Raw genomic sequence first — 12927 nt, 5'->3', positions numbered from 1 at the left:
AAAATAAAATAAAATAAAATGCCCTAGAGAGACCCATTTACATCTTACACTATACAGTTAGGCTGGAAATCCTGAAAGGAAATGGAAAATTGAGCAGGCCACTGAAGGGGGCTTGGTCTCTGTGTACTAATTCCAGGATTAAAATTGGATTCAAAGCAATGCTTTGGATGCATCAGATGTATCCAGATTTAGTTCAGATTTGTGTCATTGTCATTGGACTGCAATTTGGTTTCCAAAATCTTGACTCCTGAATCCTACTCTATCCCCTTGAGTTCTGGAACCTGAATGGTATTTGCAGAGAACTTTGGTCCCTCCTCTCATCTCCTCTCACCATCCACTGAGCACTGGAAGAGATATGCATAGCTGGCTCTGCATGTGCATGTGTATCTTGCAACAGCTTTAAGGACCTTTGATACCCACACAGCAAAGCCACCAAAAATTGTCAATTAAGTCTGTACAACAATAAGGGCAAAGCATTATTCCCATAAGGAGTTTCCTTTAATTAAACAGAGACTGTGGTTACTCTTTCATTCCTTTCGTTTGATTGAGATTGAATCAGCTGGCATTCTTCTGTATCCTCAGTGTAATTTTGACACATTCTTCTAAAATAGGAGACCTTGTCTCTTTCACAACTCATCCCCGTCTCTCTCCAGAACCCCCTATGCACGTGCAAGTGAAGGGGCCCTCATTTGAATCATAGCTAATTGATCAACTGTGGATTGTGGTCTAGCTTGTCACAAACCTAATCTTTAAAATCACTCCAGGAGCTTCATGTTGCCAAGGAGTTCCCAACTAGCTCAATCTGCTACTGAGCAGAACTTTAAGCTCCACAGAAAATAATAAAATAAAATAAAATAAAATAAAATAAAATAAAATAAAAAGCTCTACAGAGAGGAATCACCAACTAATACCAAGCTGGGTACCTCTTAAAGTCCCCAGCAAACATGTTGGGTGGATGGATGCATGGATGTCCATGCACTTGGTCAGACCCATCAAGACAGTATAGCTGGACAGCCTGTCTTTCATACATTTTTCCTGAGAAGTTTTAAAAGACCAGAATACTAGAATTTGGAAAGAGCCCCTGAGCTCATCTATTCCAATCCTTGGTCTGATACAGGAATCTTCTTTTCAACCTCTTATTTCTTGAAAAGTACTTGAGTGTCATTAACATCATCATGGGTGTTAGGATCTCCCAGGTAGCTTTGGGGCACAGTACAAATAGTTGGGCTGCATATTCAGTAGGTCTAAGGTTAGTGCTAGGGCAGTTATGGTGATTCTAATGGGCAGCCAGGTTTGGAATCCAGTGGTAGGGTCATCAGCTGGGAGCCGGAAGTTCTGCCATCTGTGCATACTAATGAGAAAATCCCCTCCTCTACTCAAATTTTTCAATATCTCAGTAGAAAGAATTATTCTGAGATTCTTGTACTCTCCTTTGCTTTCACCAAGTGGAGAATGCTTCTCCTCCCTGCACTGCCTCCATTCCCCTCAGAAGTAAGCCTACTGTCCCAGGCTGTCCTCTGCCTTCAGACACAGTTGCTAGGTGTTCAGGGCTTCTTCTTGGAGGGAAGTCTGGAAATGGATTAAGTTGGCCCATCAAGTCTCATAACTAATAAGCTGAAGCAGCTAGGGAAGCCCCTTTGTAATCACCACAGGGACAAATGAATAACCATGTACTCTTCCTGAGACACCTGCACTGCCTTCCCACCATGCTCTGGCAGGTGCTAGGAAATGCCTTTCCCTGTCCCTCCTATAAGGCCCCTTCAAATCTCGCTTTCCTCAAAGCCCTCTTTGACCACAGCATCTGCCCACTGTGCTCTCATCCTCTTCTGAATTCCATTAGCATTTCTTATTTTAAAATATTTTATTTATATATTTGAGAGAGGGCATGAGCAGAGAGATGAGCAGAGGGAGAGAGAGAGAAGCAGATTCCCCACTGAGCAGGGAGCCTGATGTGGGGCTCAATCCCAGAACCCAGAGATCACGACCTGAGTCAAAGGCAGAAGCTTAGTCAACTGAGCCACTCAGGCCCCCTGCTGTTAGCATTACTTGCACATTCTAGGAATTTAGCTCTTCTCACACAATGCTTTGTATTTAACAAGGTTTTCCTCTGCTCGATTATAGTATAAGCCCTTCAAGGATGTTTGTTTTGCTTTTTATTCCTGGAACTCCCCCTCCCTTCTCTCTTGCACAGAGAAGTTTCTTGATACCTGCTGATTGTTTCACAGGTACTTCCCACTTGTACCTTTTGCAACCAGAAAAGGAAACGTGGTTATCAACTGGCAAATGTTCCTGAATGATGTGTATTTCAACTCTGAATGCTCAGATATGGTAATGTGTTTATGAATCATTCTGTGATCATTATTAAAGAAGACTGTCTTGTATGTCCTTGATCATCTACTACCTAACCTGAGGAGACAGCACCTCATATTTTAGAGACACATCCTGGGTATAGGACTGTGTTTGCTAGAGAAACACCGGAGACTACTATGCCTCATTGCTACTTGCACTCTCTTACCAAGTTCCTGGCTCCAATCTCTTTTGCCCTAACATGTGGTGTGAGTTCTTAGGAGGTCTGGGGGTCAGATTGCCCAGATTTAAATCCAACATCAATCCACATATTGGCTGTACATCTTGGGGCACTGTGCACATCAGTTTCCTCATCTGTGTAAAGGAGGTTGCAGCATCTCCTCAAAGGGTTATTTTAACGATGAAGTGAGTTACTACAAGTAAAGCACTTAGGAAGCTCTCAGTGAGTGTCAGTTGTCGCTGTGATTATGTGATTAGGAGAAACATCCTAGGGAACCAGAAGACCTTGTCCTAGCTCTCTCATTTAACTGCTTTGTGACTTTGGACATATGAACTCATGATTGCCATTTCTTCATATATAAAATAAAAATATTGATAATGCAATCTCACAGGGTTGCAAGTGAGATTCAAAGGAGCTAATATATGTAAAAATTAGCATTATGAAATGCTTTATAAATTATAAAAACTTGCACAAATATAGAATCACTAATGGCATCTTTAGTCCGCATCTGTATGATTGTACATTCCATTACGTTTTTTGCAATGGTTACCTCTTGTTTCTCCTTTCTCCATTAGCTTGTGACGTCCTTGAAGCAGAGGTCACACCTCACTCTCTCTTCTATCAACCATGACGTCTAGCCTGATGCCTGCATGCACTCAGTAAGTGGAAGATTGGAGGAGGAGCAGTCTCTTTGTGTGTATTTTTCTGGTATGCATTCCAGTTGTTTGCTTCCCCATTAGACTGCAGGTGCTGGCACTATCACCCCACATCAAATGTACTTTCCCAGAGGGCATATCTGTGAGCAGGGTCTACAAGGAAGTGTCTAGTCCCACGAGCCAGACACTCAGGAGACATGAGCTGTGGGGACACCCTGGCCTGCCACTCTGCCCCTGGGACCTTCCCAGGATCTGCTCCCCTGTGCTCAGCCACCAGCTTTCCCATCTTCACGAGGTCTCTGAATTAGTCTCCATACTGTTGGAGAGACCATAATAACAGTTATTTTGCCCTTAGGTAGTCCAAACTAGGAAAAATGAGAAATCAAACCTCAGAATTTCATAAAGCAGCAGGGACTTCAAGGCCTGGTTTTCTTTCTTCCTATTTTGAAATCTTCCCAGGGTAGCAACTCTGGCTTCTGTACCTCTGTTTCCAGCTCCCATATCTTCATGAGGAGGGATTTCCAAGGGTGCCCTCTGCCTGATGGTGTCCTGTACTTTTTCTGTACCTTCAAAACACCCACCTGGTACTGTGCACAGAGAGAACTGGTTACACGGTTGCTGATTGGAATTAAAAGGACGGAGAAAACCAAAATGAGTAGATTCAAAGGGAGATTAATTGCACAGGAGTCTGTTGACTGCATGACTGAAGCTGGATTTTTTTTTCAAAACTGCTGGCTGCCTTCACATTTCCTGGTGGAAGTGGGACAGGTCAACAGACAACCCAGAGTTGTAGATAACTTTTGCCCACACATTATTCACTTTTTGGAGTGCTGGCCTGAAATTGAGGGGTGTGTGTGTGTGTCTGGAACGACGTGCCTTCCGTGAGCCTAAGAGGGCTCTGCATTCTCTTCCAATGGGCTGGTTACAACACAGAGGATGTGGACAGTGGACTTTTTCCTGTTTGATGTCACAGGGCCACCCTTTAAAAGTCTGAGGGAAAAAAGGAGGGAATCTAGCCTGGGACTTTCACACAAGGCACCCACAAAGAAGAGGAGAAAAAGGCCTGTGAGGCACAGCCAGGGAATCAGGGAGGCAGTGTCAGGTTTCAAACTCCAGCCAGCCATTCAGAGAGCTGTGATGTCTGGCACCCGCCTAGGATTCCTGGTCTCTGTCCTGTGCTGGGTAGTCAGAGCCTATCCCAACACCTCCCCGCTGCTAGGCTCCAGCTGGGGTAGCCTAACCCACCTGTATACGGCCACAGCCAGGAACAGCTACCACCTGCAGATCCACAAGGACGGCCATGTGGATGGCACACCTCATCAGACCATCTACAGTGAGTAGGGGCTTCATTCAGGCTGGGAAGGATGGAGAGCTCCTCTCTCTACCCACCTCCAAGGGACCTGGGGAGACTTTGGGCGAGAACAGAGGACTAATCTAGCCTCCTAGCTTCTTGTCCAGAAGCCATTATTTGTGTGTGTGTGTGTGTGTGTGTGCGCGCGCGCCTGTGTGCATGTGTGTTTAACCCAGGGAGAAGATTCTGCTACTTCCCTAATTAGCATTTACTTGTTTCTCCCAACAAAAATAATTTGTCTTAACTATAATCCCTCTTCCCACAATAGCAGCCCCTCTGACTTGTCCTATCCAGAGTCCAAAAATGTGCAGAAACAAAGGCAAAAAAGTTGAGAGGGGGGAAAAGCTAGATAGGTCATTGACACTGAGTTTGGCTCATAAACTTTGGAGACAGCTAACAGAGGAGGTTATAAAAAAGATTCCTGTATCAGACCAAGGATTGGAATAGATGAACTCAGGGGCTCTTTCCAAATTCTAGTATTCTGGTCTTTTAAAACTTCTCAGGAAAAATGTATGAAAGACAGGCTGTCCAGCTATACTGTCTTGATGGGTCTGACCAAGTGCATGGACATCCATGCATCCATCCACCCAACATGTTTGCTGGGGACTTTAAGAGGTACCCAGCTTGGTATTAGTTGGTGATTCCTCTCTGTAGAGCTTTTTATTTTATTTTATTTTATTTTATTTTATTTTATTTTATTATTTTCTGTGGAGCTTAAAGTTCTGCTCAGTAGCAGATTGAGCTAGTTGGGAACTCCTTGGCAACATGAAGCTCCTGGAGTGATTTTAAAGATTAGGTTTGTGACAAGCTAGACCACAATCCACAGTTGATCAATTAGCTATGATTCAAATGAGGGCCCCTTCACTTGCACGTGCATAGGGGGTTCTGGAGAGAGACGGGGATGAGTTGTGAAAGAGACAAAGTCTCCTATTTTAGAAGAATGTGTCAAAATTACACTGAGGATACAGAAGAATGCCAGCTGATTCAATCTCAATCAAACGAAAGGAATGAAAGAGTAACCACAGTCTCTGTTTAATTAAAGGAAACTCCTTATGGGAATAATGCTTTGCCCTTATTGTTGTACAGACTTAATTGACAATTTTTGGTGGCTTTGCTGTGTGGGTATCAAAGGTCCTTAAAGCTGTTGCAAGATACACATGCACATGCAGAGCCAGCTATGCATATCTCTTCCAGTGCTCAGTGGATGCTGAGAGGAGATGAGAGGAGGGACCAAAGTTCTCTGCAAATACCATTCAGGTTCCAGAACTCAAGGGGATAGAGTAGGATTCAGGAGTCAAGATTTTGGAAACCAAATTGCAGTCCAATGACAATGACACAAATCTGAACTAAATCTGGATACATTTGATGCATCCAAAGTGTTGCTCATTTTATTCAATGGATATTTAACAGTACCTTCCCCCAAAAGGAGCCCTCAAAGACATGTCCTCTGGAGCATGACATAAAGAGTGTGAGCCAGCTGTGGTGAGTTGTGGGTGGTACAGCGTGTGGTGCTCTGCCTATGAAGCAGGCAGCCTGACTTGTAAAACTTTTCCCTCAAATATCTACTGGCATAAGGCTCAGAGAATACACTGATACTAGTTGGGAGTGATTAAAATGACTGAGAAGATGAAAAATGAGTTGAACTGATTTCAGATGTTTTTTGGTAGAAATGATTTTGTTTTGTTAGATGTAGACAGTAGCTAAGTATTGTGTCTTTAGAAATTAACACAAACCTGCAGAGGGGAGTTGGTCACAGTGGGGAGAGGGAGACTTACCTGTCCTATTTCTTTTTTTTTTTAGATTTTATTTATTTGAGAGAGACAGAGAAAGAGAACACAAGCAGGGGAGGGGAGCAGCAGAGGAACAGAGGGAGAGGAAGAAGCAGACTCCCCGCTGAGCAGGGAGCCCCTTGTGGGGCTCAATCTCAAGACCCTGAGATCATGACCTGAGCTAAAGGCAGATGCTTAACTGACTTCGCCACCCAGCTGCCTCTTACTTGACCTATTTATATAACCCTTTAAACTATTCAATCAGTCATTTTGTGTATTGCTAATATAAAAGTATACACGAAGGTCCAAAGTCACTAAAAAAGGAAAGAGGAAACACTGAGGCATACAGATAAGCAGCACAAGGAATTCACAGACTGGTGAAAGATTTGCTTTTACACTAATGGAAGGTGTGTGCTTTTCCCCCTCCTAATTAATTAGACATTTCCGATACAATCTGGTTCATTTGATCACTGTGCTTTAGTAAATTCTTGATTGATAATTGAATGCCCAAACCATCTATGGATTGTCGGTTGTTGTGAAATTACTTGGCTATAAGATTCTATGACCTCCCTTGGGACTCACAGCGCCCATGTCAAGGAGTCTCTCCAACATCTGTGTCTCCTGTCCTACTATGAAGAAGGCTACCCTTCCACCATCCCCGCTTCATAGAAACAGCAGAAGAGATGCTTATTACCTGTGGTTAATACCACTTCCAAGGTCCTGATATTTTCCCTTCTTCCATTTTCCCCACTGGTGCTTTCTTTACTTGAAGCGGAATTATTCTCAGGCTCTTTAATCTGGCAAAATATTCTCTTTCTTTTGGGGAGCTCAAAGCACTTTACATTGACCATCCCATTTATCATTTACTGTCATGAGAACAGAATGGAGGCAATAATTTTCTACTTTTTAAAAAGATTTATTTATTTGAGAGAGAGAGCGAGCATGGCGGGGGGAGGGGTAGAGGAAGAAGGAAAGGGAGAGAATCCTCAAGCAGCCTTCCCACTGAGGAGGAATCCCAGGACCCTGAGATCATGACCTGAGCCAAAATCAAGAGTTGGATGTTCAATGAACTGAGTCATCCAGATTCCCTGATAATTTTAATTGCTTATAAAATAAGTTTTATAGCAGAGTGGAGGCAGGTGGCAATAGTCAAATTGCTAGCATTTAGAAAGTGTTTTTATTGTGGATAAAAATATTAACTCATTGCACCCTTAAGATGACCAAATGTGATAAATGATTCCATTACATATGAAAAACAAAGGTTAAAGAACTACACAGGCTCAAGGTCACTGAGAGGACACCTTGACCCCAACCCCATGCTCCCTCCAGGATCACATGCCAGTCCATTGAATCCACCTGCTGCAACAGATTGTAGCCCAACAGCCAGTGTGTGCCTTCCTTCTGCCAGATTCCGCCCTAGAACCTATGCTACCTGTGAAAACATGCCTTCTGAACAAGCCAAGGGAAGGCAATCTGTCTCTGACATTTCCTGCACTTTCTCATTGGCTCCTGTTGGTTGGATTCCAGTCTTTGTCCTTTGTAGCAGCTGTTCAGTGTTCCCCTCCAGGCTGTTTTCTACTGGGCCCAGCCCAGGAGCCCAGGAGCACATGTAGCATGCACTCTGCCCATACTGACCCCAAGCATGAGGCCCGCATGGCTCACAAAGTCTGGGCCTGTCATAAATGGCAGGCCAGCACACGCTACATAATGCCTTCCATTTGCTCAAAACATTTGAATAAAGTCACTTTTCCAATCAAGATTGCATTTGAGTCTGACTGGAACCCTTTAAAGTTGGCAGCCCAGCTTCTATCATTCTCTTTACACAGCTGAGCAACCCGAGGCGAGAGCAATGACTTGCCCAAGACTACAGAGTTAGTAATTGGAATCAGAACACAGGTCCCCTGGTTCCTGGGTCAGGGTCCCTTCTCTGACCTGCTCAGGGGCAGAGTGATTTGGAGTTCTCATGGGTTGCAATGCGTATCTTGGCATTTGAATTTGTCTCCTCAGGCTGCTGATGATTTTTGTTGGAGGCGAACTGCTGGATCATAGGAAGAGGATGTTAGAGTCACTGCCCCGAGTTTGAATCCTGCCTTAGTTCCCTTTGCACATAAATTGGGATGCTAATAATATTAACAAGATCACAGTTGTTTTGAAAATTTAAGATATGTAAAATACCTAAAGCACAACCACTCAAAAACAATGACTAAGTGTAATTTTATCCACAGTTAGACTGAAAATTCATCAGGACAAAACTTTTTTTTTTTACACATTTTTTACACATTTACACCTTTGTTTGTCTAAGGGCTTGTGATAGAATTAGCCATATATGTGAAACCCATAGGTAGACCTCATTCAGGGTAATTTAAATATCCCCTGTGCCTCCTATACCCCACCCCACTTCCAGAAGCTTTCCTTAAGGCTTGCTCTTAGTCAAACTTGGAACAAATGAATGTTTCTCCTTGGCCTTCTTGCTTTCTCTTCTTTCTGGGTTGCTCCCACCCTCATTCCCTCTGTCTCACATCATTCCAATTTCAGTCCCTATGAAGCTAGTGTCTAAGTATTGTCTGGTACTCTCCTCAGGGCCTACACAGGGTAAAAGGGGGAGACAGGTATAAGTCATCCCATGAGGCTCCCCCACTTCCTGGACGTGGTGCTGGGCATTTACAACCTCTCCACACTACATTTCTAGAATAGAAATAGAACACCTGCCGGGGCTGTGAGGCCAAAGGAGATACACATGGAAATTCTGGGGTAAGTGAATGCAAGTGATTCCAAAGACTTAAAGAAATGATTTTTAGGGCAGTCCCGGTGGCTCAGTGGCCCTACAGCCCGGGGCGTGATCCTGGAGACCCGGGATCGAGTCCCACGTCAGGCTCCCTGCATGGAGTCTGCTTCTCCCTCTGCCTGTGTCTCTCCCTCTCTCTCTCTCTCCTCTCTGTGTATTCAAATAAATAAATAAATAAATAAATAATTATTTTTAGCAGAAAATGTCAGGTAATTAAACCGCATTTGGGGTGGAACTCTTGCTGAATGATACTCTTGCCACAAAACAGAAAGCTTTAGACTTTAGTCCTTGGTACAATGCATTGTAATTGTTAAAAGTGCCAAGTCCCCATGAAGGCAGGCAGTTATTAATTATTTCAAGTGAGGGTAGTATGTGTGGATTTTAGGCCCTTGTTGGAGACTGGTTGTTGAATGGGGACACTGAAAGACCATGAGGGACCACACTGGAGGGGACACCATCAAACAAGGAAAGGACAAAGAGCAGCAATGGAAGATCCAAGAAGAAATTCTGTGCATCCATGGTATCTATTCTACACAGAAAAATAAATCCTCTGCTCCTAAGCAGCTCACTCTAGAAGAGGTGCTAGATAATGTAAGCTTAGTTAAGGCAAGGTGAATGAAATGCATGCTGTAATAAAGGTGAGAGCATTAGTTCTGATTATGGAGATTAGGAAAGTCTTCAAAGAAAGTGAGCATAGCCTTGAAGGATGAGAGACTTCAATAAACAGAGAAGGGAGGGGAAGATCAATTCTAACATGGTTCTTGATACAAAATGGGTGTTGGGTGATGGATAACTGACTATTATACAGATATCCGAGTGGAGCATTAGGTTCTATATATGCAAGCCGGACCCTTGAAAGACATCTCTTGGTGTAGATTTGAAAACTACAAAAGCCGAGGAGGCTTGGGAGAACGTGATGACCAACCACAAACATTAGGAGGTATTAGCTAGGCAACGCTGGAAGTAAAGACAGTGCAGGCTGAGAGAGGAACATGTGCCCAGCACAGGAGAAAGATGCTGGGAGTTCAGAGTGCTTCATACAAACAAGAGGAGGAAGTAGGAGGCAAATGGAGGATGGAGGAGAGTGGGAGTGGGAGTTTAGAGGGCACAATCAGAAGAAAGGAAGCTGAACAAGTAAGTACAAGGGAGGGTGAAGCGAAATCATCACTGCCTTTAAAATCAATCAGGGGAGGTGAATTTTCAGAAAGTGCTCAAAGATAGGACTTGGATGTGCAACCAGTTTTTGACCTGGAAGATTTTCTCCATAGGTGCCCTGATGATCCGGTCAGAGGATGCCGGCTTTGTGGTGATAACAGGTGTGATGAGTAGGAGGTACCTCTGCATGGACTTCAGAGGCAACATCTTTGGATCGGTGAGTTTCTTTTTTGTGCTGGTCACCATTTAAAGATAATTCGTTTCTTTGCCAGAACATGAAATTATACAAAGGTTCCATTGGCAGTGCTTGGTGATGTTTTCACTGAGTGATTTAGTTAATCTAAGTAATAGATGCTCCGGTTTATACAGCTGGGGTCTGAACCCAAGTAGTCTGGTTCTGGAGCCTGGGCTCTTCACCTCTAGTCTGACTGCCTATGGGAACCCATTTGTATATCTACACAGCACCTTGTATGTAGGTCCCCTAGTGAGAAGCCATTGGTGTCTTCCTGATTCTTTTACTAGACCTTCTTGACCTTGTGCTGGTCCCCTCACTTCTCTCCACTTTGGTCTCCCCACCTGGAAAAAGTAATGTGGCATCTCCCTCCAGTTAAAGATCTCTCATGAATGATCTCTGTCCCCAACTGTGGTCGCTGGTCATTCAGGCTGGTGAGCAAAGGATTTCCCAAACGACAGGTTGCAGGCATATTCTAAAGAATTTTGAGATCATGCAGTAGTGGGACTGCTCATCTCAGGAGCCTCTCACCACCACACAGACCAAGAATACCATGACAGCAATGACTTCCTTTTTGGCTTGCTGTTGTGTCCCAGCACCTAGGACAGTATGTGGCCACAAGTAGACAACCCTCTGTGGAACGAACGTAGGCATTACACTAAAGTATCTGTTGACCACATTTAGGCGGATAGATCGTCCTCATCTGTAAAGCACTCCGGGAAGTTTGAGGTTTTGAATGAAAGGACACGTGAAGGTCCTAGCAGGTGTTCGATAAAACCCAGTACTAGTTAGTGGCAGAGTGAGGGCTCAAACCCGGGTCCTCTGTTGCCAGAGTTCCCCGCCCTAAATCCCAAAGGATATTATCTCTGGTCTGAGCACCCTCAAGCCCCATCCCTCCTCCTTTCTCCAGGTAGGGATTCCGCCCAAGCCAACTTTCAGCCAAGGGAGGGGGCAAAGGCAGTGAATGAAGTTATGAGCGCCCCCCCCCCCCCAGAAACCGGACCCAGAGCGGCCTGGCAGGGGCCGCCCAAGGGCAGGGCGGCGGGGTCCCGGCCGGGCCGGGGTCGGGGTGCGATGGGGGCAGGAGGGCGCGGCTCGGGTCACTCCCCCCAGCAAGGGGAGGGGCAGAGGCCGCCTCCGTGGAGTCCCGGGGGGACGCGGGGCCCGCGGCCGCCCCCACCCGCGCTCTCCCTTTCAGCACCTCTTCAGCCCGGAGAGCTGCCGGTTCCGACAGCGGACGCTGGAGAACGGCTACGACGTGTACCACTCCCCGCAGCACCGCTTCCTCGTCAGCCTGGGCCAGGCCAAGAGGGCCTTCCTGCCCGGCACCAACCCGCCGCCCTACTCGCAGTTCCTGTCCCGCAGGAACGAGATCCCCCTGGTGCACTTCACCACCGCCGGGCCGCGGCGGCACACGCGCAGCGCCGGGGACACGGGGCGCGACCCGCTGCACGTGCTGAAGCCCAGGCCCCGCCTGGCCCCCGCCCCGGCCTCCTGCTCGCAGGAGCGCCCGAGCGCCGAGGACCAGGGCGCGCCGGCCAGCGACCCGCTGGGGGTGCTCAGAGGCAACAGGGCGAACGCGCACGCCGGGGGCATGGGCGTGGACAGGTGCCGCCCCTTCCCCAGGCTCGTCTAGGGAAGCCCGAAGGGTCCTTTCTAAGCAGCCTCTGCGCCGGGGAAGGGAAGGTGGGGGCGCTGCGGGCCAGGGGCGGCTTCTCTCCCCACCATCCACAGGAGGTCCCCTGAGGATGTACCTTGGAGGCTCCAGGAATGGCCATTTCGAAGCTTTCCCCACCCCACCTGTACCACTCTTCCGAATGGCGAGGCCCAGAACGACACACTAGCTGTTTCGCCTTCACTAAGGAGACGGGGACCCCCACTGCCACCACCACCTTCCCCCTAACCCCGGGGAAGTGCCTCTTCCCTAGGCCTCTCTCCATCAGCCTAGTATTAAGAACCAAGCAACGCCTTAGCGAGTCCACCATTTCCAAGATGAAAGGAAGAGCAGACACCTATAGCTTCTCCACTGCTCCTTACATTTGTTACCTGCCTGGACCCTTGTTGGCATTTGGGTTTGCAAACCTCGACTTAGGGCATTAATAGCTGAATTGGGCAAACTGATAAAAACCCTAATCTCAAGGCTTTGCTCTTCCTTGAGCATCTGGAGCAGAGCTGTCCAAAAGATTGGTAGTAAGCTGGTCAAAATGAACTAGAATGCTCGGACAATGGAGGCAAGCAGTCAACCTAGAAAATCCAACCTCCCGACAGGGTGGGCACTGCTTGCCATGCTCTCTCCTCTTCTATGCAGCCAGAGCAGCGAGGGCTGAGAATGACCCTGCCTGTTTCCAAGCAGTCCAGGATATAACCCTGTCTACCGGCCCCCGACTCTGGCTTTAGTGAATTTGGCCTGAGGAAGAGCTTTGGCGGAGGCTCATGAAACACCCCCCCCCCC

General features: G+C 46.5%; 1 protein-coding gene across 1 annotated transcript; it reads left to right on the top strand.

Moving 5' to 3' along the window:
• Positions 1–4320: 4320 nt before the first annotated feature.
• Positions 4321–12446, top strand: FGF23 (fibroblast growth factor 23). The gene is made up of 3 exons (XM_041736395.1): positions 4321–4516; positions 10357–10460; positions 11674–12446. Exons 1-3 carry the CDS (start codon positions 4321–4323, stop codon positions 12109–12111), a joined length of 738 nt encoding a protein of 245 aa, XP_041592329.1. The 3' UTR covers positions 12112–12446.
• The last annotated feature ends 481 nt before the right edge of the window (positions 12447–12927 follow it).

Source organism: Vulpes lagopus, chromosome 21 (assembly GCF_018345385.1).
Source record: "Vulpes lagopus strain Blue_001 chromosome 21, ASM1834538v1, whole genome shotgun sequence".
Taxonomy (NCBI): Eukaryota; Metazoa; Chordata; class Mammalia; order Carnivora; family Canidae; genus Vulpes; species Vulpes lagopus.
This window is presented reverse-complemented; position numbering and strand designations above follow the sequence as displayed.

Bases quoted from the DNA above. Each gene is read 5' to 3' on its own strand.
- FGF23 (XM_041736395.1), top strand. From the start codon at position 4,321: ATGTCTGGCACCCGCCTAGGATTCCTGGTCTCTGTCCTGTGCTGGGTA. The intron at 4,517-10,356 runs GTGAGTAGGGGC...TTTTCTCCATAG, and splicing joins ACCTCATCAGACCATCTACA to GTGCCCTGATGATCCGGTCA. The intron at 10,461-11,673 runs GTGAGTTTCTTT...TCTCCCTTTCAG, and splicing joins GAGGCAACATCTTTGGATCG to CACCTCTTCAGCCCGGAGAG.